Source organism: Xiphophorus couchianus, chromosome 23 (assembly GCF_001444195.1).
Source record: "Xiphophorus couchianus chromosome 23, X_couchianus-1.0, whole genome shotgun sequence".
Lineage (NCBI taxonomy): Eukaryota > Metazoa > Chordata > Actinopteri > Cyprinodontiformes > Poeciliidae > Xiphophorus > Xiphophorus couchianus.
The window spans coordinates 12050157-12077549 of record NC_040250.1 but is presented as its reverse complement, the minus strand read 5'-3'; the positions used below and the strand labels follow the sequence as shown (position 1 = coordinate 12077549).

At 38.3% G+C, this 27393-nt stretch overlaps 1 protein-coding gene across 1 annotated transcript; it reads left to right on the top strand.

The window, feature by feature from the left end:
* Positions 1 to 251: 251 nt before the first annotated feature.
* LOC114139645 (uncharacterized) lies at positions 252 to 10460 on the top strand. The gene is made up of 3 exons (XM_028009685.1): positions 252 to 492; positions 586 to 2094; positions 10272 to 10460. The coding sequence occupies exons 2-3, from the start codon at positions 1108 to 1110 to the stop codon at positions 10458 to 10460; spliced, it is 1176 nt and encodes a 391-aa protein (XP_027865486.1). The 5' UTR covers positions 252 to 492; positions 586 to 1107.
* The last annotated feature ends 16933 nt before the right edge of the window (positions 10461 to 27393 follow it).

The following is a 27393-nucleotide window of genomic DNA, read 5'->3' as shown; positions in this document are numbered from 1 at the left end:
AGATCTCTTGGTGTCAGTAGGCTAGAAATTAAACTGAGCACCTGTGTGAAACCATCAGCATCAGGGGCCAGTACCAAGCAACAGGTAAAAGAGAACCAGCATGGGGGAGGACAAGATGCTGAAGGAGCAAAAACAACATAAAAGAAAAGTTATGCAGAAGGTAACTGTGGCTGCCATCAGCAGCAGTTTATACAGTTTGGGTTAATTTTATGATTCTAATTTGGTGTAGATAAGTTAAAGTGATGTAAAATACTTATACTTATTATTAAAGTGTGCAAATGGTTCCGAAGCGGAACCAATCTTTAATGTGTTGTTTCATTCCGGGACTTTTTATGGTGACACGCAGCACTCTGTGTAAGGCAGCATGCTTCTTTTTTGCTGTTAGTTGATGGAGAGGTTTCGGTGAGGCATTAAGGCTCGTGTAGCTGATTGCAAGAAGACGTTACACGGAGTTTTTTGTATTAACCCTTCCAGGTTGAAGCGGCCAATGAGGTACGCATTTTTTTGTATTTTAATTTGTGTCTAATAGTTGTCTATTCTCTAAGTGAATGTGTTTCTGTAAATATGTATTTTGTGTTTGTACAGTTCTCACGGCATAGTTATTAAACGCCAGTAACAACGAAGAACGCCTTGTGTCCGTTTTCTGCTTGGAGGGAGTTACAGTGAGAACTCAGTCTGCTCGACATGAGGCGGCGAGACGAGGAACTGTGCCTTTCAGTCGCTGAGCAGGGCAGGATTCGTCGCACTCTAGCATCAGGCAGATAAGATTGTGCAACACCAGAAACTGAAGCAGCAAGCGCTTTCAAGTTTACATTGATGTTCCAACAAGTGATACATTTAAAATAAGTTAAATGTTAGGAAGTGGATCAACTTTGTTTTAAGGAGACACTGCAAGTGTTAAAATTAAGTAATTTGGTGTTCTGTACAATTCTGTTTAAGTTCAAGGTTTTATCTAAGTTTTTGTAAACAATCATTTTACATATTTCTGTCATTTAGATGCTAAAAGTGTTGGATAATTAAGTGCTCAGTATGAGTTGGTTATTGTTAAGTCATTAGTTCTGTAAAGCTATAGCTATAAGTCACCAAGTAATAAGTAAACATTGCATAATGGAGCAAATGACTGACAATGAAATTAAGAAGGGCGACTTATTTAAAGACAGTAATGGCGCAACTCTACAGCAGTCATCTGAACCGGAAGAGGAGCCAAGAAGAAGCCAAAGGACTAGAAAGCTTACTGAAAGGGCTCAAGAACTGCATGATACTAAATCAAAAAAACTGCAAGATCGTTTTACCAATACTTACGATAAATGGAAAGTGACGGCAAAGCAAGCTAAAAGGGTGATAAATGGAACTCCATCTTTTGATGTTGTGCAGGAATTGATGAGTAAGATAAGTTGTGCATCTGCAGATGTGAAGCACAGTTATGAAGAACTGCGCAAATGTGTTCTTCCAGGTAATGAGATCCGTCGCAGAGTAGACACCTGTGATGCTGTATCTGAAATAATCTTGAAAAATGCATCCACTTATCTTCACAACAAGAAAGACCATGATGATCAGACAAAGGATGTTGTCTGGCCTGAGTCTGGTTCTGTGTTTCTATCTTCAGTCTCTAATACTACAAGTAAAGGTTCTCAAAGTTTAAACTCTGCTAGCAGTTCAAGTATGAAGTCCCAACAGTCGAGCCTTTCCTCTATTAGAAGACAGGAGGCTGCTGCAGAGCAAGCTGCTACACAGGCCACTTTAAAGGTTCTGCAAGAAATAGAAAGTGAACAGCAGGAACTTGAAAATCTTGAAGAAGAAGATAGAAGGAAGATGACATTACAAGAGGAAGAAAATGTGGCAAGAAAGAAAGCACTGGAAGAAAAACGCAGACAAATAGAACGTCTACAGACTGTTAAGAAGTTAAGTGCGGCAAAGGCACGGCTGCAAGTTTATGAACAAGAAGCAAGTTCAGATGAAGAAGTTGCAGAGTTACTTCATAACCAGGCAGTTGAACGACATCGATCTTCTGGAGCTAAAAGAAGTTCCTATGAACATCCACACCAAGCAGCCAGTGCCACAGCTCTTGCTGAAGCAATAGCAGAGTCTATTAATGTGAGCCGTCTCCCAGTACCTGAACCTTCTGTTTTTACTGGAGACCCACTAAGATACAAGGACTGGAAGATGTCATTTCAAACACTAATAGGTAGGAAAAACATCCCTGTAAATGAAAGAGTTTATTACCTTCGTAAATACGTTGGTGGATCTGCAAGAAAGGCCATTGAAAGTTATTTCTTATTAGGAACCGATGGAGCTTATGATTCAGCATGGGTTATCCTGGAAGAAAGATTTGGAAGCTCCTTTGTGATAGCTAAAGCTTTCAAAGATAAGCTTGCATCGTGGCCCAAAATAGGACCCAGAGACAGTGTTGAACTGAGGGATTTTTCAGACTTTCTTAGGGGTTGCCAGGCTGCAATGTCCCAAATTAAAAGTCTAGAAGTACTGAACACCTGTGATGAAAATCAAAAACTTCTCACAAAGCTTCCTGATTGGTTAGTTGCTAGTTGGAACAGAAAGGTGATTGAGCTCGAAGAAATTTGCAATAATTTTCCTACATTCAGTCAGTTTGTGGAGTTCATCACAAGGGAAGCAAAAATAGCTTGCAATCCAGTAACTTCTCTTCATGCCTTGAAATCTGGTGATGTTGAAAAAATAAAGACAACAAAGACACGAAATGTTGGCGCAAAGGTGTTTGTGAGCAACTCTGAAGAGAGTCCGGAACATAAAGGCTGCATCTTCTGTGAAAAACAAAATCATGGCATTCAGAAATGCTGGAAATTCAACGAAAAACCAGTTCAGGAACGTCTTAAGTTTGTCCAAACAAAAAAATTGTGTTTTGGATGTTTGCAACCAGGACACCACTCTAAGAACTGCAAAAGAAGAAGTCTTTGTGAAACATGTAAAGGAAAACATCCAACGTGTCTGCACGAAGATCGTGAAAGAGCAAATAGGAAAGAGAAAAGCAATGATGAGTATGCGGAGAATGTAAAAATCTCTAAAACCACAAAATCAAAGGAAAAAACAGAGCACAATCATAATGTTGAACTCTCAGATGAAGCTACATCAAACAGAGTAGTGCAAGGCATGGACGACATGTACTCTTCTACTGTTGTTCCTGTGTGGTTATCTACGTCAAGTAACCCAGAGAATGAAATTCTCGTTTATGCTCTACTTGATAACCAAAGCGATACGACATTCATCATGCAAGATAAGGCAGATGTTCTGGAAACAAAAGGAGAACCTGTGCAGTTAAAACTCTCCACACTTTCATCCAGAAATACAATTATCCCAAGTCAGAGATTAGTTGGACTGCAGGTGAGAGGTTTTTATTCATCAAAGAAGATTTCTCTATCTGTAACCTATTCAAGAGAGTTCATTCCTGCTAATCTAAGTCACATACCGACCCCAAAAACTGCGAGAGCATGGCCTCATCTAGAGCATCTTGCAGAGGAGATTGCTCCATTGATCGAGTGTGATGTAGGACTACTCATAGGTTACAACTGTCCACAGGCGTTGTTACCTAGAGAAGTGGTGTCGGGTAAAGATGACGAACCATTTGCTCAAAAAACTGATCTTGGATGGAGCATAGTCAGTTGCGTTAGCCCGTGTGTTGATTATGGTGATGCGATTGGAAGCAGCCATAAGATCATTATGAAGTCTGTGAAACCCCAGTCTCAGACATCTAAGAACCTCACAACTGAAGTGAAATACATTTGTAGGACTCAAGTTAAGGAGTTCATTTCTCCACCAGATGTGTTGAGGATGCTTGAGTCTGACTTCAGTGAGAGAAGAGTTGAGGATGCAAATTTATCTTAGGAAGATTTGCGGTTCCTATCCATAATGGAAGAAGGAGTCAAAATTAAAGCAGATGGTTATTGTGAAATGCCACTTCCTTTCAAGAAGGATCGACCAAATCTCCCAGATAATAAAGTGTGTGCAGTTCACAGACTCCGATGCTTGAAAAGGAAATTTGAAAGGGATAAAAAATACCAAAATGATTACGCAAACTTTATGAGTCAAATCATAGCAAATGGTGATGCAGAAAGAGTTCCAGAAGAAGAAATTAACAAAGGTTCTGTGTGGTACATTCCTCATCACGGAGTCTATCACCCACACAAGCCAGGAAAGATACGAGTCGTATTTGACTGCTCTGCAAAGTTCGAAGGTGTGTCATTAAATGATTACTTGCTCAGTGGGCCAGAATTAACGAACAGTCTGATAGGTGTTCTCTGCTGTTTTCGTAAAGGACAAGTTGGCATAATGGGCGATATTGAGCGCATGTTCCATCAATTTCATGTTAAAACAGAGGATCAAGACTACTTGAGATTTCTCTGGTGGGATGATGGAAACATTCAGGCTCAACCATCCATCTATCGTATGCGAGTTCATCTATTTGGAGCTCTATCATCGCCAGGCTGCGCAAAATTTGGGTTGAAACATGTTGCGGCCCAAGGTCAAGGTCAATACAGTGAAACAACCATCCAGTTCATTGAACGAAATTTTTACGTGGATGATGGACTGACAAGTGTTGCAACCAAAGATGAAGCTATAAGGTTGGTAAAGGAAGCAAGACAACTTTGTAGTTCTGGCAATCTACGACTTCACAAGTTTGTTTCCAACAATCAAGATGTACTTGCATCCATTCCAGAAGATGACTGCGCAGATTCAGTAAGAAATCGTGACATGACTCTTGGAGAGTCACACATAGAGAGAGCTTTGGGAATTAAATGGTGTGTTGTTTCGGACCAGTTCCATTTCAGAGTGATTGTGGATGAACGCCCACTTTCTAGAAGAGGTGTTTTATCAACAGTGGCATCCATCTATGACCCTCTTGGGTTTGTAGCACCATTTATTCTGGTTGGGAAGCAAATACTTCAAGAGATGTGTCGAGATAAGATTGGATAGGACGAGCCATTATCTGAAGATCTCAGACCACGATGGGAGTCTTGGCTGTTGGACTTAAAGAATCTATCCGACATCAAAATTCAAAGGTGTTATCTCCCAAAGGATTTCAAGGAAGTCGAAAGATATGAGTTGCATCATTTCTCAGATGCAAGTGTTAAAGGATACGGTGAATGTTCTTACTTGAGAGTATTAAGGAAGAATGTATTTAAAACTTTGAACAAAATGTTTGGCTCGGCTCTTCCTCAACACAGCCGGGTTCTTCTCGGCGAGCGGGCCAGCTGTAAAACGAAACTAACAAGGCGTGTTGACGTCACAGATCACAGAGTTTAATTCATACAAAGCAATGAACAACAAAGCTGCAGAGATACAGAGATATGCATTTCTCATAAAAATAAAGACACACAACGGGAAGACAAACGAACACGGAACACATAGACAGACAACGGCGCCCACGTGGAGAGGGAAAAAAGATGGAAAAAACTCTCTCGCGTGCTCCGTGTAGTAATCTTATATCAAAGAGGAGTTTCCGTATTTTAATATATGCAAAGAAGGCGTTCCGTTGTTCAACCAATCAGAGACCTGTTTTCGGCCCCAAAGAAACCCCGGACACTCCCCTATACAGCTCAGAGGTCTGGTTCTTATCTCAGTAAGAGGGCCACTTCGTGCTCATCTCTGTCTGGCACGAGGAGAGGCGCCAAGAAGTCTCTTGCCCCCTATCGGAATGTAAATTTATTACTCTGTCTTCAGCGGGGGAGGAAAAAGCCCTGCTTGTTTAAATGTCTGCTATTGTCAGCTCTCCCATGCTCAACATAAAACTGTTCCAATAAAAGTGTTGGCTATACCTTTACACATGTTGTAAGTATTTTAGCACTTAAATAATCATTTTCCTTTACAATCCCCCTGTTGAGGTCTGAAAACAACAGACCTCAATAAAAATCTATCAAGCCGCGCAATACACAACCAAAACACAGAACAAACAAAAAACCCAAAATATGAAACAAAAAATAAAACAGGGACATATACAAAAAAATTAATAAGAAATGCTCTGCAACTTAAAAGACAACATACATCACAAAATTACAATCTGTCAAAATGAAAAACACACAAAAGTACAATCTGTTGCTCGTCTTTTTCTGTTTTTTTTTTTTTTTTTTATGTCCATCGACAGTCTCTGAAAAACAAAATATGCAGTCTTCGTCAGGAAATGTTCAAAAATATGCGCGCAAAAACGAAAGTCCTTTTCAGAGTTCGCAACGAACGAAAACACGCAATAAAAGTTAATGATGATCCTCTTGCAGCCTGATCCTCCTCGGATGGAAACCTCAGGTTTCCATCCGAGCGTCCGTCGCTCACTGAAAATTGGATTATTATGCCAATATAACAGTGAGTTTCAAAAAATGAAATCTCCTCCTGAGAAAACAAGATCCAGCCACGTGACCCGACACCGGTTTATAAAACAGACATTTTGTTTCAACATAAGTTTCATTAGCATCAGAAACACACTTACAACATTCTGTAATATCATCATAATCAAACAATGGGTTCACTGAAAAACAATTTTGTGCTTTGTCATTTTCCATCAGGAGAATTACTTCTTACTCTTTATCAAATAACGCAGACTTTGAAGGAGATCACATCCAGAAGGCACCAGAACAACAGCAAACTGAAATGAGAAAGCAGATGTAAGAGTCTCCAAAAGCATCATTCATTTGTGTATACCACACAAATATCTTCAATTCACTCGTGTCCGAGTGAATCCTCCCCCGCTCGTGACTCTGTGGCTGCTATCTTTGAAAAAAATGTGAAACCGCTTCTCCAAGCAGCTGCACACCCCCTCTTAAGACAACAGCATTTGCCGTAAATTCCAGAGTCAGACTTGGAGCTCTGAACTTCAGTCCAGTCTGTATGTAGAAACCCGTGAGCAGATCTCATACCTGTCTCGTTCTGCACATTCGACGTAGGATGTGATCCATTCAACCTACGTTTCAATTATTTCATATCATACCTCCAACTGGTGGAAAACACCAAAACCTTGTAATCACTTGCTTCAAAAGACATGTGTCCAAAGTAATGTTTTGCCAGAATGTTAAACAAATGCAGATCTTTTCTTAAACCAATCTGTAAAAATAGGATTAAACAAACGAAATAAAACAATAACAAAAGCTTAAAATCGTAGTTGTAAAGCTTACATTCACCATCAAAAAATGAATATCAATATGAATTAAACAGTCTAGTTTAAATTACTTTTATAGAACCAACGAGATCTTACTGGTTGTTATTGTCTAAAACATTTTACATACGTTCTTCAAACAAAATTCAAAAGAGACAAACCTGGAGAAATTATAATGTCAATGTATCAGTGAACAAATCCAGACATTTTCAAAATATACCAATTTTACCTAGGTGTTTTGCTTGTCGAATTTAAAGTTTTATTCAAAATCGTTTTAAATGGATATAAATCAAAACAAAAATCCAGTTTAGAAAAATCATTATAATCCCACCTGTGTACTTGTACTGATTAGTGATACTTAATCAAAAACAGATTCTTCAAAACATTTCTTAAAACGTTTTACTCCATTAAATTAATGCTCTGAAAATGGCCAGCGCAATAATATTTTTTGATTTCTATAATTATTTTTCCCAAGTTAATTAACCAAAATATGCTTCATTATCACTATAAAGTTTTCTATTGGTTTCAAAATACTTTAGCCCATTGTCAGAACATTTTTCAACGGAGAACGACTCAAATCCATTTAAAATAAGCACATATATTACCAGACCATATTTTCCTTTCACTTTTATGTATAGCACAGATCAGACATGTTCTTCAAAAGTTTTGTCTAAGTAATATAAATTTCAGTAATCTCTAATTAAGTAAAATAAACCCATAACATATTCTCCCCCTGTTGATGATGCATTAACTGTTAAATGCAACATCATTCCCAGTACCTGAAACAAAAATGTTGATGAAACAGGGTTATCATGTCAGCTGAGAACCCCACCGATATGCAATGCTGCCTTTTTCTAAAAAGTAAAGTTTGCAAAACAAACAGAATACGTCATTGAAGCATGTGTCAAACCTTCAAGAATACGATGTTCCCAAAATACTTCACATTACAGGTTTAAAACTCATTATTTCATCGTACTCTTATGACTTACAAATAATTCAGTATAAAACGTCTCAAGAAGTTTACTAATTAAGACACTGTGCTGGTCTCGCCTACACCAGCCAGAGAGACGTTGAAGAAAATTCAAAACACAGTTAACAAAGAAAAATCCAAAAAATAAGAAATTGGGCCCAAACTGAGATCAACATAATCAAAACACAATTCAGGCAGTAATAGAACGACTCAAGGCACAAACGGACTTACCAAGACACGAGGGAAACCTAGATAATGGCTGATCAGACCATTAACACACACCAAAGGGTAATTAAACACACAAACTTAACAAATACAGGTCAGTATATCACTAAATTTACAAATGAAAGAAATTAAACTAAAGACCAAAGTTCCCTGTCCCCTGATGAACGGGTCCAGGGGAAACTAGTAACTCCAAAGAAAAAAATTAATTTGTAATACTTAACAAAATAGACAGAGAACTGACTCGAATAGCTAAATAAAAAGTCAGACTAAGGAAAACAAATTCAAAACAAAAAATCTAAACTATTCCCCAAACAATATATAAAATAATATGAAAAGAAAACAGAAAATCATTACCAAGAGTATCTGTGTGTGACAGACTCAGTGTTTTGATGATAAAAACTTATATTCAACCTTTTCCACATTAGTCCTTGCTCACTATGTATGTGCTTGTCAAACTATTTACTTGAAAGAGAAACTGGTTCACTAAAGCTAGGAAACCAAACAGCATCAAAATCCTGTCTTATGTGATGGTAAAAACTATCTAAAATTAATTAAATCCTGTAATGTTAGATTTCACAATTGACATTTTAAAGTCACTACACTATTCTGAGCAATCTCTATTGTCAGACCATAAAACAAAGTCTTAAGCCCACCATAAAACCCCCTTTTGACTTCTCGGAGGGGCCGACTGCATGGCAGGAAAGAGAAAAACCAATAAGGACTTGCAGGAGAAACTCCCAATTCTATTACTACTTTATGTTGCACCTAAATCATCAGATATGTTTCAGTTTCTTCTAATTAAAATTTGAACTTAAAACCGTTTTTGTTGGGATACCTTTCGGCGTTCCACCACTAAAATTGTAACTTATATACTGATATTTCGTCAGGAGGTACTTTAAACGATGGGAGAGAAAATGATTTGCCTTACAGATGCTTGTACTTGTCTGCTGAGCTGCTATGAGCAGAGGTTACTTCGCACTTAAAATTAGTGGTATGCAAAGGGGCTTCACATGTTAATTAGTTGAATCTAGTGGGGGTAGAAGTTACAGCCCAGCTGTTGCTTGTTCTCCCGTGCTGAATGTCTGTGAGTGAGGGCTGCAACTTCTCCTTGGGCTTCATTATTCTCACGTCTAAATAAACATACTTGTCGCTTTTTCCTGTTTTGTTCTATTTATTTATTTGTCTTTATTTTCTTATTTTATTTATTTATTTAACCTCAGAACCCATAATTTATTTTCAATTTGTTCAGATGTTTTATTTTATCAGGATTCTATCTTTCAATAACCTTCCAATCTTTACACGGCAGGTCACACTAACTGCTGTTATTGCCTAATTTTAATAATTTAGTCCAGTTTAACACATAGGGTGTTCTAAAAACCGGAAATTTAGCACCACGAGACAGCACGAAAAATACTCTGCAGGGTAATTTCTGCTTCTACTTGGCATCCAAGTGAGAAATTCTTGCTTATTGCATCCACATACAGAGGTGCTGTTTACATTCCCGTTGTATTAAATGACATAAAATACCAAGTGGTATCCTATCTCCAATCCCACAACCTTTCACACCAACATGAATTACACCACAAACGAAGACATACAACACAAACACAACACATCTGGCCAGTTTTATAGTCAGTCCAAGTGTCAGTCCGTCCCCATTATTTTGTCAAATTGCAGTCTAATTTTAAATTGTACTGAAGCTTCAGGAATTTGCCAATGTTTTGTCAACATGTTTCAAGATTTAATTTAATTAATTTCAACTCTAGTTGTCAGGAACCTGTATTAAATATCGTGCACGTTCACAAAGAGACATGTCAAAATTGTTCAGCAATCAGTCATTTCCCGTTATCCAGTGGTAGTATTACTTACTGAACTCGCCTCTAGGATGTTGCGGAAGTAAGGCAGCGTTTGAAGTTTAACGTGGCGTCAGGTCCGGCAACCCACCATCCTGTATAACACCAGGTGTATAAAGCGGGCACTGTCGAACCCAGTGTCCCAGCTCGCCACAATAAAAACACATGTGTCTGCGTGTCCCGCCACGTGTATCTCTTCCTCGCACCCCCGACCATGCGGGAGCTCCTCGTCTTCCCCCACGCCAGCCTTGAACGCCAGCAACATGGATGTGCGAAGCCGGTTGCGCAGCCGCAGTAGGGACTGGAGGCATAACAGGAATTAAACGAGCAGCAGCTGTTAGCATAGCTGAAGCCTCTCTCAATGTTTGTGTAGCTTCACCTAATTGAAGCTGTAGTAATCGTGTCGTCAAATCTACTTGCTCATACATATTAATTAAAGCAGCAATCTGGTCTCGCGAAGCCAGACGACATGAGCGGTGTACAGCATCGTTTGTCAATTCAGCATCCATAATAACTTCACAATAAAACGCAGCAAAATCAATGCAAATTCACACAAACAGCGCTATTCACACAACGTAACACTCCGCTTAAACACACAGCCAGCCCGAACTCGCACACGCGCACACACACGGCCACGCACGCAGACACACACTCAGACACACACGCAGAGCTCTGCACACACACTTCACACAGAAGAGCAGCTAGCTGCAAAAGCACCACAAACAGACAAACACAGATAACACTAAACAGAATGATAGACAAATTAGAAAAACAGAAGGAGAAGGAAAACAAAAATACAAAGAAGGCGCCGGCTAAAAATAAAAGATGCAACATCAAAGCTTACCGCAAACTATTTAAAAGTGTACCCCACACTATTTTCAAAGCTTCCCGCAAGCTATACCAAGAATTTACCGCAAATTCTATCCGTAACAGTCTTCCCCAGACTTGTCTATTAACACATCAAAGCTTCCCGCAAGCTATATCAAAAATTTACCGCAAATTCTATCCGTAACAGTCTTCCCCAGACTTGTCTATCAAGTGTACCACACACTTAAACTAAATTTTAATACACAATTTCCTTTCTATTTGGAAGTCCAAGACTAAACGTTCCGGGGAAAAGAATAACGACTAAGAAAAACCCAGCATTTACACAATAGGGTAGCAAATCCTATGTTTGGAACCGCCACGATCCTCTTGTTTCACGTGTATTTTCAATCCAATTCCTATACAAACTCTTTTACAAACACAATCCCTGCATCCCTGTAGCTCCGAAAACTCCGCGTGGCTACAGCTGGCACGCAGCGCTACATACTACCAAAGCGTAAGCAAATAGTATCTTACCGCAGGAAGCCGAGCCGAACCAGACCGATCCGCCCTCGCCAAGACCGGACGAGCTCCCAATTATTCAGGAAGAATGTATTTAAAACTTTGAACAAAATGTTTGGCTCGGCTCTTCCTCAACACAGCCGGGTTCTTCTCAGCGAGCGGGCCAGCTGTAAAACGAAACTAACAAGGCGTGTTGACGTCACAGATCACAGAGTTTAATTCATACAAAGCAATGAACAACAAAGCTGCAGAGATACAGAGATATGCATTTCTCATAAAAATAAAGACACACAACGGGAAGACAAACGAACACGGAACACATAGACAGACAACGGCGCCCACGTGGAGAGGGAAAAAAGATGGAAAAAACTCTCTCGCGTGCTCCGTGTAGTAATCTTATATCAAAGAGGAGTTTCTGTATTTTAATATATGCAAAGAAGGCGTTCCGTTGTTCAACCAATCAGAGACCTGTTTTCGGCCCCAAAGAAACCCCGGACACTCCCCTATACAGCTCAGAGGTCTGGTTCTTATCTCAGTAAGAGGGCCACTTCGTGCTCATCTCTGTCTGGCACGAGGAGAGGCGCCAAGAAGTCTCTTGCCCCCTATCGGAATGTAAATTTATTACTCTGTCTTCAGCGGGGGAGGAAAAAGCCCTGCTTGTTTAAATGTCTGCTATTGTCAGCTCTCCCATGCTCAACATAAAACTGTTCCAATAAAAGTGTTGGCTATACCTTTACACATGTTGTAAGTATTTTAGCACTTAAATAATCATTTTCCTTTACAAGAGCAATCAGTCATTCGAACCAAGTCTACTGTTCTTTAGTTATTGGTAAGGCCAGGGTGACCCCTACAAAGGTCACCACAGTACCCAGACTTGAGCTTTCAGCAGCTGTTATTGCTGTTCGAACAAGCAACCTGCTTAAAAAGGAGTTGGATGTTCAAGCCCAAGAATTCTTCTGGACTGATTCAAGGGTCGTTCTTGGATACATTAACAACGATGCTAGACGATTTCACATATTTGTGGCAAATCGCATTCAGCGCATACAAGAAGGTTCCAATCCGGATCAATGGAGATATGTGACCTCTGAAGATAACCCCGCGGATCATTCATCACGAGGTCTGACAGTTAAAGGACTGATTACTTCCAATTGGTTCACTGGTCCAGATTTTCTCTGGCATAACGAACTTCCTGCTAATAATGTTAAGGTGGGAGAATTGGAAGCTGAAAATTCAGAACTACGAAAAACTTTTGTGCATAAGACACTAACGACAGAAGAATCTTTGCTCAGTCGTTTCTTAAGGTTCTCAAAATGGACAAGACTGGTAAAAGCCATTGCACGACTCATACGATGTGTCAAAGAGGTCAAGGGTTCACTCTCCAGAACCAACAAAGTCACCAGTCTTGAGGAGAGGAAAGAGGCGGAGTTTTTCATCATAGCTACAGTCCAAAGGGCAGTATTTTCTGAAGAAATCCAAGATCTAAGCTCCAAAAGGGAGATAACAAAGAACAGTGCGAACAGGCTGCATAAACTGAATCCTTTCTTAGATGAAAAGGGTGTGCTCAGAGTAGGAGGTCGGCTGGAACGTTCTTCTTTGCACACATACATTAAACATCCAGCAATCTTGCCAAGCAAAACCCATATATCACAGTTGCTCATTGACCACTTCCATCAAAGGGTTCATCATCAGGGTCGTGGGATGACCATGAACGAGCTCCGATCAAACGGCATCTGGATATTGGGATGCAGTCACACAGTGTCTTCTTACATTTACAAGTGTGTGAAATGTAGAAAGTTCAGAAGAAATACTGAAGTACAAAGAATGGCAGATTTACCGTGTGAAAGAGTGGAAGCATCACCTCCCTTTACCTATTGTGGAGTGGATTGCTTCGGTCCATTTTACATTAAGGAGGGAAGAAAGGAACTTAAACGCTACGGTCTGTTATTCACATGCCTGTGCTCGCGTGCTGTGCACATAGAGCTACTTGATGACATGACATCTGACGCTTTTATTAATAGTCTTCGAACATTGATTGCCATACGTGGAAATGTTCGGCAGTTTTGGTCAGATCAAGGAACCAACTTTGTTGGAGCAAGACGAGAGTTCTTGGAATCCGTAAAGGAAATGGACCAAGAAAATCTAAAACAATTAGGTTGTGAATTTGTCATGAACCCAGCATCTGCTAGCCATATGGGTGGAGCCTGGGAAAGGCAGATTAGGACAATAAGAAGTGTGTTGACATCCATTTTGGATCATTCATCCAAAAGACTTGACATTTCATCTTTACGTACATACCTTTATGAGGTCATGGCAATCATAAATAGTAGGCCCTTAACAACTCACCTTCTCAGTGATCCCACTGCTCCACAGCCTCTTACGCCGAATCATATCCTGACCATGAAGTCTTCAGTGGTTTTACCACCACCTGGTGAGTTTGTGAAAGAAGACCTTTATCTTCGCAAAAGATGGCGTAAGGTACAATATTTGGCCAATGAATTTTGGACCAGATGGAAAAGGGAATACCTGCTGAATCTTCAGCAAAGAAACAAATGGTACAAGACACAGAGAAATGCCAAGATCAATGACATTGTGATTCTGATGGATAATAGTCTACCCAGAAATGAGTGGAGACTGGCCAAGGTTACTAAGGTGTTACCTAGTGAAGATGGAGTCATTAGGAAACTCGAATTGTTGATGAGTGATGCAACACTTGACAACCAAGGAAAAAGAGTTAACAAGCCAGTATATCTTGAGAGACCCATCCACAAAACAGTTACTTTAGTCGAAGCTGAGTAGATCAGTACTGTGATACATGACTTGTTGGATTACAGATATTTGTTGTTTTTCTTTGTATTCAGGTGTAGTAGGAAATCATCTGTGATTTGGTGGGAGTGTGGCTGCCATCAGCAGCAGTTTATACAGTTTGGGTTAATTTTATGATTCTAATTTGGTGTAGATAAGTTAAAGTGATGTAAAATACTTATACTTATTATTAAAGTGTGCAAATGGTTCCGAAGCGGAACCAATGTTTAATGTGTTGTTTTATTCCGGGACTTTTTATGGTGACACGCAGCACTCTGTGTAAGGCAGCATGCTTCTTTTTTGCTGTTAGTTGATGGAGAGGTTTCGGTGAGGCATTAAGGCTCGTGTAGCTGATTGCAAGAAGACGTTACACGGAGTTTTTTGTATTAACCCTTCCAGGTTGAAGCGGCCAATGAGGTACGCATTTTTTTGTATTTTAATTTGTGTCTAATAGTTGTCTATTCTCTAAGTGAATGTGTTTCTGTAAATATGTATTTTGTGTTTGTACAGTTCTCACGGCATAGTTATTAAACGCCAGTAACAACGAAGAACGCCTTGTGTCCGTTTTCTGCTTGGAGGGAGTTACAGTAACCACTCAATGAAGCTGAGTGAGGAACCCTATTATAAAGGTGAACAGGAGACATGTGGAATTATCAAGACTGAAAGAACCTCAGGTTAAAGCTTCAATTTCCACAAATAAAATGGGTTCCATAAACAAAATGTAGACTGATCTATACAATTTGTTAAACTCATCAACACAAAAAAAATTGTTTTCTGATTTGTTTATTCAGAGGTACAAACATTGTTTGGGATATGGCTGCATCACCAGGATGCAAAGATGCAGCTGAAGCATCCTTTGTGTTTCTGAATATTGCCTGGACTCATGCAGTATATATATATATATATATATATATATATATATATATATATATATATATATACCTGTAGTCTGGGATTTTTGGGGTATTCTGATTTATTTTTAATAGGCCATAAAAACAGTAGGTGAATCAGTGAAAGACTGTTACAATCACTAAGCATATTGATCCTGATTTTCTTTCAATTTCTCACAAAATTGTCTTAAAATTACTTTAACAGATCATTTTGCACCTTCCACAATTTTCAAATTAAAAGAATTAAAGTGTTAACAATGAGACACGGAATTTGGCACAAAAATGTCAAAAGTCTGGCTATATTTTCAGAAAAGTATGCTTCAGAGTTTGTACTTATGTGGTTGTGCTTTATGTTTTAGAGACAGAGCTGAGGTACAGAACTGAGTTTCAATTTCCTCACAAATACACGCACCCACATCCACACACACCAACTCAGATGAAAGAACAAAGAGTGATTTCCTCATTAGGATTGTTTTTTAATGCATGACGAGATAATTTATTCATGAAAATTAACAAATGATTCATTCCAGCAGAAACTTTCAGGAGCAGTTGCGTTCAGATATATTTTACTGTTGTTTTCATTGTAGTCTCAGTGCTGCGACACTTTATTTTCATAGCATTATGTATGCACAGCTGATTAAAAGAGTTTTGATCACCTCTGCAGATTACGTTTTTAGCAGGTAGTGCCGCTAATTAGTGAGCACGGCTGATGTTACTCACAAGTCAGGAGCTTCAATAACACTTCTTTTTTCTTTCCACATCAACATTGTTTTTAAATTCATATTTGGGGTTCTCTCTGGGCTTTTATTTCTTCAGATTTTATTCTAACATTTCCTTACTTTTGTTTTCCAACAAACTTTTTAAACTTGACGGAAAATGTTTCCTAAAAGAGAATTTTCTCATCATTAGTATAATTATCGCATTGAATAGCTTTGGAAATAAGTGGAAAAACTCCACTATGTAGTAAGTTGCTTCCATTCAAAAACTCTGACCTTTATTATTTGCAGGCTCAGCTTTCCTGGAAAAATTAAAAATAATTAGTCTAGAGGTGTACAAAACAGTAAACAAAAATGATAAGACCATGAGAAAAAAAGTCTACCCCCATTGTACATTAGCTTATAGAACAATCTTGGGCAGCAATAACTCTCAGTGGTTGTTTGTATGACTTCATCTGTCTCTCACATTGAATTAGAATTTTGCCTACCAACATCATGCACAGTGAAAATGAGGTCACTGATCCTTGAATGGGCCATTGCTATTGATTCTTTTCATCCATTGTTTTGTAGGTTTGGTGTTGCCTGTGGGATCATCAATCTGGAATTATCATTCTGGCTTAGTCAAAGTATGGTGCAGTGTATTATGGCCAAACATCGGTTCTTTGGTCTTATCTGCAAAACGAAAGCACCGGTTCATAAATCTTTTCATTTGTTCAGTTACAACTTTGCAAACCTTTGTCTTTTTGTATGATGCTCAGCAACAATCTGTGTAAGGATAACAATGTTATCCTTATTGCTATTATCACATTCTCCCTGAGCTAAATGATAGATGGATTCAAGTATTAAGAAACCGTTTAAACAAAGTTGTGCCGAATAGCAAAAAATATTCTGTTGAATTTACAATTCATATAAAACAATGTTATTCTTACACAGAGTCTTTCTGGTGTTAAAATACACCTGAATGCTTTATAGCAGCAAACAGACCATTTATTCATTTGACCAGAGAATGGTTCAGTTTTAATTTGTGCTGATGTTTTCCTCCAATTTCTATTTTCAGTGATGATATTCAAAAGTATCTGTTCGATTTAAAAGATGGTCCTGTACCTTTACTTCTGCAGCACAGCCAAAAAACATTTTTACGTGTTTTATGCATCCCTGCTTCTCTCAAATGGGATGCCAAGCACCTAAACCGATTTAAGAAAAAGATGTGAAACTACAAAATGTTACATGAATAAAAGTGTTAGTTTGCAGAACCGTGAAGCTTCAGAGAGCGCAGCGTCAGGTGAGGAAGCCTTTGATGGATGCCTATGACACAGAGGGTGAGCTGCTTTAATCCCACCTTTTGTTCAGCATAAATAGAAGACAGAATCAGAGGTGATGAGTTGGAAGCTTCAGTTGAGAGGAAACTTCAAAAGGTTGAGGATACGGACCCCTTCCAATCTGCCTGGAGCACTGATAAACCCCCACAAAGCATTTTAAATGCCAGTTAGGACCATGAGCATTAGGGAAACTACAAATAAAATATTCAGTTAGCAGTTGATATTTTTCTCCAATGGACTCATTTAGTGAAGGAGATATTTCTCAATCCAGTGAAGTTGCACAATAAGAAGAGTACAAATCAGCTTTGCAAAGTACTTAATGCCCTTTAATTGCATATGTTATTGTTGTTTCACACTCAACATAATAATAATAATAGGGATACAATTAAATGTTATTGTTCATGTGTTATGTAGGACATATAAGGAAAGTAAATTGATTGCTCAGGGGAGATAAATGATCTGACAAATACTGTTCTGGTTCAGTTGTACCTTTTTTAATTAGATTCAATCACAGACTGATAAAAACAAGCACCTAGTTCTATGTTTTACTTCAAACAGAGGTTCTGGACCCTCAGCTTTTGAGAAACAATTGCTTCCATGATGCATGGACTTTGTTGAAATTTTAAGCATTTGGATCCGATTTACCCAATCACTACTGTTTGTATATGACATCTGTAATGCAGAAGCTCAAAGAAGCTTACTAGGAATGGCGTATGCTTCCCCCACCCCCTCTTGGGCTGAACCCAACACACGGGATGCAGACAGCAGTGAGTGACAGCAACAAAAGTTGAAAAGTTTTCAACTTTCTTGTGTTGCGATGCTAGCCTGTGCATGCATATCTTTGTGTGCAAGTTTGCAATATCACATGCACAAATTTCACTGATCGATTGGCTGGAGGAGGGCAAGCAATAATCGCTTCATCACACTAGTTCCATAGAAAGTGAAGGGGGAAGGAGGAACATCGCCTCCCATGTGTTGAGCCTTATGGACTTTTCACTTCTTTTGCTAAAGGGGATGTTACATATTTTCTGGGCACATAGTGGAATTTTATAGCACAATAAAGTAATTATGCTACCTTCAGTTGTTATAAGAATGCTGTATACATATCAAACATAACATGAACACGCCTCTGGGAGGCTAAAGCTCGGCTGTAGACTGCAGTATCAAGGAGAAGCTGCAGTCTACAGAGCAAGCATTTAGGCAGCCCCGGATGGCTGCCACAGGAGATTAATAGATTTCTAAAAAAATGCATGAAAGAATCAAACAAAACCTCCAGGTATGTTTTTGATGAGGGAATTGCATAACATGATACAAAGCTCAAGAAAGATGAGTTTATATAACAGCCCCCCTTTAAAACAACCCACAAATTTTAAAATCTAAAACATGGTAAGCCATTCAAACATTAAACTGATTCAATTTCCAATTAGCTGAGTTTGGCTTTATAGGATCATTGTACCTTCAAAACATATTAGCATGAAATATTTTTGTCATATTTCATGGAAAAGATCCCTTAAGAGGCCATAATTCTGCCTTGTTTTTTGTCTTCCAGCTTTCGCACACACATACACACACAGATTGTGGGGCGTATTGCCCCGGTCATGATTTTTGCAAATTAAGCTGGGCTGCAAATCATGGCGCCTGGGCCTGAATCAGCAGCTCTTTCATAAATGCTGATTTCCAGACGCTGCATGTTCTGCAGATCCGACTGTGCGCTCTGCGCTCTAAGGACTGACTATGCATTTCTCTGCTGTAAGTAAAGACAGCTGCACATAAATACATAGTGGGAAATGTATTTCTGGGCTATAAATAAATTGCTTCCATGGTCAAAGAGCGAGTGGTTGACCACAAATATTGTATTTCATACATGATATATATCACGTAAATGCATCAGCCTTTTTATTTTGTTAGGGTTTAGTGCTTTAGAGCCTCAACAATAAATGAGCATTGCCAATTTGAATGTAAATGTAAACTAAACATGGCATTTTAGAGTAATATATGAAGCTTTCAAGATTACATCTTTTCCAGAGATGTTTCTCAATTTTTTGTAAAGAGAACTGAAAACCACATTTTAGACACATTCCAAAGGCATGGCCGAGAAGGAAGTGGTACAGCTATTTGACCAGTCTCTCTTCAGTCCTGACTTGTGTCAGAGAAAATAAGTACTTAAAGTCTTTTTGGTTTAATATCCCCAAAAGTCGAATGTTTTTTCAGCTGTTGGAGAAGAAACAGACCCATTGCAATGTGCAACTATGTTTTTTTTTTTTAATAATGTGTTGTACCCTGATATGCCTGATTTAGAGGATGTTAAATGAATATCCATGAATTATTTAACATGTTTATCTTTGCAGAGGCTTGAGAAGGGCTGGTACCAATCTACCGCGGTCATCGGGCAAGAGACGAGGCGGGGTATGCCCAGGACAGGCCGCAAGTCTACCATAGATTAAAATAGGTGAATATCTCGACTTCATATCATTTGAAATGCAATTACTTTATGGAAAACTACTGTTCTGTTTCAACAATTCACCCAAAGTAAAAATCCATATAACAAATGTGATCTAGGCTTTTTCTTTATGTCTCTTTGTGTCTATAGTTTCAATTCACCTACCCAGGTGAGCCTTGGTAGGTGTTTTAACTTGCAGGACACAATTATCAGGGCTCGTAATTTGTAGGATTTCATTGTTCATGAAAACAAAATGAATAAAAATGTATTTTTCCCTTGACTTTTGTTCTAATAATGGGAATACAAAATTCTGCAAAATTTTGGAAACAAGCTCAAACGTTGGAATGTGAAAGAAAATTTTAAAATATATATAACAAATACGACAGTGGACTTTGGTTGTACACTAAAGAAATTTTACAAAAAGCTAATTTACAACAAGCCCAGGAAAGTAAGTTGTATTGTTGCAAGCATAGTTTTATAAACACTTATATCCCACTGCACTCTGGACACCTGAAGTACTCAAATGGTTTCGCAATGGACATTGTAGACCAAGGAAATGGATGCCTCACAGCACACATATACTTCATTATCGTTTTTAGAAATGTTTCAATTTACTAAAATACTCACTGCTGAATTCTTAAATATAGTAACACAAAAATATCTCAGCATTTATTTCGAAACACCCTCTGCTTGTGACAGCCATTGTGTCCTTCACAGCTAAGATTTCAAACAGGAAATATTAGGCGCATAAACCATTTTACACTAGCATCCAAAATGTCTAACTCCAGACCAAAAAGAGATGCATTAATATGAATATAAAAAAACATGTAAATGGTACATGAAAAAGGCACTAGCATACATGTATCTCTTGCTCCTACTGAATGTATGACTTAGAAGTTTTCATATAAGTGTTTATTGTCAGGCGCAAGTAACACAGTCACCCATAAATACTAAAAATAAAGAATGAAAAAATATTTAGGTTTTTGAGTGCAAAGAAGGTACTTTAAACTGTGAGAGGGCCAAGGTTCTTTCAAGTCAATTCAAACAGTTAAAATGGAAAGAAAAGTAGAAACACTCTCACACTGTCAATAAGTAAGAGAATTGCTCTGGTACCTTGCAACAGCAGGTTCTGCCTCTCCTGATTCCCAGTAAATACATATAAGGGTATTGTTTGCCACACACGAATAGATAACTCAATAGCTTCCTCAGAGAGTAACACAAATAGACTTACTTCACAGGATTTTTTTCCTCATGTCTGTGTAAGTTCCTACTGATTAAAGTGATGGTGCTTGTTGATTGGTTGTCTCACCTCGCAGGCTGAAGTGTCTGCTGAGGCTGGTGTGTTGTCTCCCTGCAGAACTGCAGCCGAGTAGGAGGAGGCAAAGGGGGAGAAGGAGGAGCGACACAAGTTTCTCTTCTGGGAAGCTCTTGTCTGTTAATTAGCAGTGAGCAGATGGAAGACAGTCCACATCTCGCCAGGGATCAATCCTACCCAAGAATCAGTAACAACTGCAGAGGCAACCTCGGTTTATTTATTTCTTAGCTCAGCAGCATCAGGGCAGTGTCACCTCCCTAGGAAGGGATACAGGAGGAGGAGGAGGAGAACCCGGGAGACTGCAAGACAAGTCTTAGACATACACAAGATGCTAGGAGCATTTCTTTTCACAGATTTCCTTGGAGACTCCAAAAGGAGCAACATTCAGCTAGTGATCGAGTGTTGAGTTTAGTCACTTTTCATTACTTTGTTTACAGCCATCTGTTTACACACACATCCTCCTCATCTTATCTGTTTGTGTCTCCCTGCGCTCCGTACGCTGCGAGCCGTAACCTACCGGCCTCCTGCTAAAACGAAAGCCTCGTCGACAGCTGCTGCAGCGCTGATTTCCTGTCTGGCGGCACATAAAGCAAAATTTGCTGCAAACAAAATGGGACTTAGTGGAGTCTTTTGTGGACGCATCTGCAAAATCACTGTCTTATTCAGGGGGTGTTTTAACCCAGTTCAGCAATTCGCCCACGCACTAACACACTGATGTCAGAAGCAAAATTTAACGGGACACTTTAGATAAAAAGACTTATTTCTTTGCATATCTAATGATCATTTTAAAGTTCTAAATAACTCCAAGAAATGTACTATCCATTTTGTGGAAAGTAAAATTAAACTACAAACTGTAAAATGTACATATTAAAGATTCTCAAACTACTTGAGCAGTTTTTGAAGTTTGACTTGTATCCATTTGCTGATTTGTTGCCAATGCCTGCGAACAGTTTGCTTATTTCACATGCACTTTGTGGATCTAGATGATTTTACTGGAATCATTGTTTAAGTAAAGGGAGAGCTGTTTATTCCCAGTTATGGCTTGACTCCTCCAATCCTGCTCCTTTCCTCCACTCCTGTTTGTGATGTTAATGGATAGGATCTCTATTTACAGTTCTAAAAAGAAGTATGTTCATTTTGGGAACTTTGGATGACTTCTCTTTGCTTTTTGCACATGATGTAATGCTATTGGCATCTTCAGCTTGCACTGGAACAGTTTGCAGCAGTGTGTGAAATGACCCCAATCATAGTAAGCTTCTTTAAGTCTGAGGCCACGATTGTCAACCAGATGAAGGTGGATTTCTCCGTCAGGAAAATTAAGGAAATTACATTTCTCCTGAGGGTTGGTGGGCTCTGCCTTTAAAATAGGAACTTGTTAGAGAAAAATATATCCTTTCAGGTCTGGAAATGCCGTGGGATCTTTTACAATTTCATAAGGAGAGTAAATAGGGACGGGGATGTCTGTTTCCCATCTGGTCCTGTTACCCAAACAAATCAATTACAAATAACCAGAAGATGAGCTTGTGAATGCTATTAGGTCACTCTATCTTGACAGATTTTAATTGTAAAGTATTGAACAGATCAGCGTCAATAGAGTTAGTATTTGTGTTTAAAATTAGATTCAACACAAATACATAGTGACAGTTTCCACAAACCTGTAAAAAAGTATAAATTCTTAATAAATGTTGTATACTGCAGCTTTAAGTGGAATTAAAATATATGTTGAACATTTTTTTAAAAATCGCACATTAATTATTTCTCCAACTTAGCACTTAGTCAAGTGCTAAGTTGTAATTTGACCCACTGTTTTTACACAACTCATCAGTATCAGATCATGAAAGTTCTGGTAGTTCTTTCTATACAAACTTTACTTTTGGCATGATAACGTGTGCAACCGTTCTTCCTACAAACACTGTGTATACATTAACATCAACAGAATTCAGTTATGGCCTCATCTGACCAAATATTGTCCCAGTATTTTACTAAATTTTCTGCAACAAACTTTAAACAAGCTTCAATATGCTTTTCAGCGGTGGAGTCTTGTGAAGTTTATATGAATACACTCCATAACATGTTAGTGTAATATATCTTGTTTTTTGTAGAAAAAGCTGTGCTTTCTACATTTAGGTTCTCTGCGAGTGCTCTTCAGTTTATGAACTAATGTTTAGATTTTTTTTTTTTTTTTGGCTTCAGTTAAAGATCTTGTGAGGAGAACATAATATTTACTTGTTTGAAATAATGTCCTTTATTTATCTATATGTGGATTAGTTTGATTGTTAAAATCTGGTGTGAATGTCATGTCAATAGAAATTCTTAGAATTTTTATGTACAAACGAGGACGAACATGAAGAAAATGCACAGAAGGAAAGTAAAATAAATAGTTTGAGTGTAAGAGAAGGATTTTAGAAATATTATGGGATTGAGGAAAATTATTTACTCTAGAGAAATGCAAATGAAACAACATTAAAGAGTCAAATCAAACAAGATTTTTTCCTCATAGATTTGTCATTACTATGTTTGTGTTCCTGTCAAAGCCAAATGTAGCTTCTCCTATGCAACTAAACAAATAGGGAAGGGGTAGAAATTGATATTTTATGCTGACATGGCACAACTTGGACTGTTTAAATACTAACCTACAAGAAAAATAGTTTTCTATAAATGGATATTTTTCCTTTTGGGGGCCAGAAAAAATATTCTCTAAGAACAAACATTCCAAACTTTCTAAACAAATTAGAAAAAAAAAAGTTCTTGCAAAAGTCAGGACCGTATTCACCAGTGTTGACTGCAACCAACACCCTGTTCAATTAGGAGCGAGTCAACTGGAAAGACAAAATAAAAGATAAAGGGAAGATAAAAGGAGGGGAAGTTTGTTTGACAGGGTAAGCTGGAAGTCTTTAGCAACCCCTTGCATTTAGTCAATTATATCAATACACCAGTAGCAGTCAACTCTCACCAAATGGGCATGCTCACACTATCGGCTATGTCCCATAAACAAGATTTAATTCCAGCGTTTTATCTATTCAAATTGGCTGAGAGGAAAGCAACATCCTTTAATTGTTTCTCATTTTTCCTGACACTGCTGGGATTCCACGTGCCAGAACGACACCAGCACGCTTACCTACAATCTATCTGCTGTGAAAGGCAAAGACATGCAGGCTCATCACAGATACAATTTATATTTGTTAATCATCTCGATTATAAGACAAATCTTGGATTTACAGCAAGAAATTTGAGCCTTTATTTGGCCGCTTTACAGCTGAGGTAAAAACATTTAACATCCCTTGTCTGAGCAGCAAATGATCTATGAAGACGGTCTCTAAATTTAATGAATGTGCCATATGTAAATCACAATTATCTTTGTCTCCTTTCTGCACAGCTATACAGAGAGGCAGGACTGGTTTCTGTTGCTGTCCCACCCGAGGCAGTGGCCTGAGGGAATAATTACCTATCTGCGGATGACCGTAGGGGCTTTGAGTGTTTATTTATAGACAGAAGGTGATGAGAGAAACAGAACAAGAACTTTCAACCAACCTGAGTAAAATGATGCATTTACACAAGGGAACAGCTGACTGTCGAATAGGGACAGAAAAAAATAAAATGCTACTATTTGATGACATATTTAACACATTTACCTGTTTCCTTTGTAGAAAGGTCCTTTGAAATAGTAGCAGAAATTGGTATATTTTCATTGTTAGATCCACCACTCCCATTTCTAGAAGATGATTGGGAAGAGAGTGCATGATAGAGAGCAACAGACCTAAGTACAGAAAAACAATATTTAAAACTAAATTGTGATTGTGGCTAAGGAACAAGCACAAGAAAATCAAAACTTAAGCTAGATTGAATAAGAACTGGATCAAAGAAACTCATGACTGACTCTTGGCAAATTTAGCTGATAAGACGATGACCATTCCCTCCTTGGGCAATTTCTTAAGTTGTCCATACCTCCTTTTCTCCCCTCTTCTCATTTCTCTTTGGGTCACCCAGAAATGAAAAGGCCAGTAAAAGTGGTTGATTTTATGCTTAGTGAATCATTTCTGTTAGGATTTGGCATTTTCTTGATCATTGTTCTGTAGCAAGATCCAGTGATGACTTATTTAAGTTTAATGTGAATGTCCACAAAAACTGGTATCAAAAATGTTCTCATGTTTCCAGCATCTATTGAGCCCATACACTAACAATATTCCCAAGGTCTTTGAAAGATAAACAGTTATACATTATTTCAGGACTGACACACCTGGAGTGTTGGTTGCAGAAAAGCTCCCAAATTAGTAACAACCAGTTGTCATGTAAAACATGCCTTTTTTTTCACTGTTTTTGCTGTAGTTTAGACTTTTTAAAATTCCCTTGCAGACAGTTGTTCCCTTCCCCTTATTAAATACATGTTTAAATTTAAATATTTACTGCGACATTATGTCACTACAATGAAATGTAATTTTATTTTTATGCTTTACACAGCCTACATTATTGACAGGGGTGCAATTTAGGGTTGAGGGCACTGTTTGTGAAAATGAGCAGAGTCTGGATATTTTGTTCACACTCCTTACAGCGTCTTTGGGCAGATTAATTTCTTAAGTTCTTATTGTCAAAGTGAAGTAGTCAGAAAACAGAATACCACAAATCTTCAACACAGAGGCCGAAACTTGTATCTTTTCATCCATCCATCCATCCATCCATTTTCTGTTCACCCTTGTCCCTAATGGGGTCGGGAGGGTTGCTGGTGCCTATCTCCAGCTACGTTCCAGGCGAGAGGCGGGGTACACCCCGGACAGGTCGCCAGTCTGTCGCAGGGCAACACAGAGACATACAGGACAAACAACCATTCACACACACACTCACACCTAGGGAGAATTTAGAGAAACCAATTGACCTGACAGTCATGTTTTTGGACTGTGGGAGGAAGCCGGAGTACCCGGAGAGAACCCACGCATGCACAGGGAGAACATGCAAACTCCATGCAGAAAGACCCCGGCCGGGAATCGAACCCAGGACCTTCTTGCTGCAAGGCAACAGTGCTACCAACTGCGCCACTGTGCAGCCCTGTATCTTTTCATATCAAAACAAATATATTTTTTTTAAAACAATGAAAAGAATTTAAGAAAAAAAAACTACAGTCATTTTGTTCCAACTTTTATACAAAGTCTCTTCTTAGAGAATGCAACTTCAGAGTATTGATTTGCACAGAAACAAAACTCTCAGAGGAAGAAAGGACTGATCTGAGATATTTTTTTTTGTGTAAATCTGACTTTAACTTCTCTAACACAATAATCAGATTGAAGTTCAGACAGATTAACTGTTTAATCTGGTTCAGATCAAATTATAGTTTCTATGTGTGTGCTGCGTGTACATGTACAGGGTCACTGGTTCAACCATATAAACTGCTGGTGAAATTAAATTAAACTCTGAACAGACTGGAAGGCAAATTTGGAATATTAAAAGTGAATTAACATGATATTAACACATGAAAGCGACACATTGAGAGAGAGACAGAGCAGATAATCACTTCCCAACTGACAGAGATCATATCTGGAGTCACAGTCAGAAGTTTCTCTGATGTTCAGTCCCTTTAAGATTTTAGTTGAGCTTTTAATTCACAAAAGGGAATGGTAAGAAGTCATCCTCTCAACATATGCAAATCTGTGATCAAAGAATAAAAGAAGGTTAAAATTTGGTGTTTTTGACCAAGATGGAGCTACAACACTTTGAGAATATGATTCAATGTAAACCTAAACCCTTTTATATCTTAGGGAGAAACAAACTTGACATAATTTTATAGATATCCTCACGTTTTTGTATTCAAAGTCTGCTGATTTAAAGGTCAATTTATGTCTCATTCGCATACCTTTTGATTAGGTATTATGTCTGAGTGTATATAAATAACAAGAGAAATTACCAAATGATGCTCTACAGTTTCTTGTTGATAGTGTTTTAAACCTATTATCAATTGTTTGACATTATTAGATAGAAATTTGGAAGGAATCAATAATAGTAAGGAAACAAATCCAGGTATATTGGGAGAGGCTCACCCTGCTTTGTATCAACAGATAAAATTAGAAAAATATTCTAATTTTAACAGCGTAACCTCTAGCATAATAAAGAAGAGCAGCCCCCAGAATTGAATCTTAGAGGACACACTTGGCCAATTTAGCAAAAGAAGTTGGCAGAGATAACTTCAGTTTTCACAGTTCTGTTGGAGAGATTATTTCTGTTATATACCAATTTGCCTTTGCTTTAATACCATGTGTTGCATGGTGTCTAAAAGATCAAGTCAATAAAAAAGGGTTGCACAGTTGATGTCCAGAGCTTGAGTAGATTGACTTGATACCTTTAAGACGTCTGTGGTTGTACTGTCTTTTTGTGAAAGCTGACTAAAAGATCAAACAGAGTGAGTAATTAGACATTACTTCAGTTGTAGACTTGGAA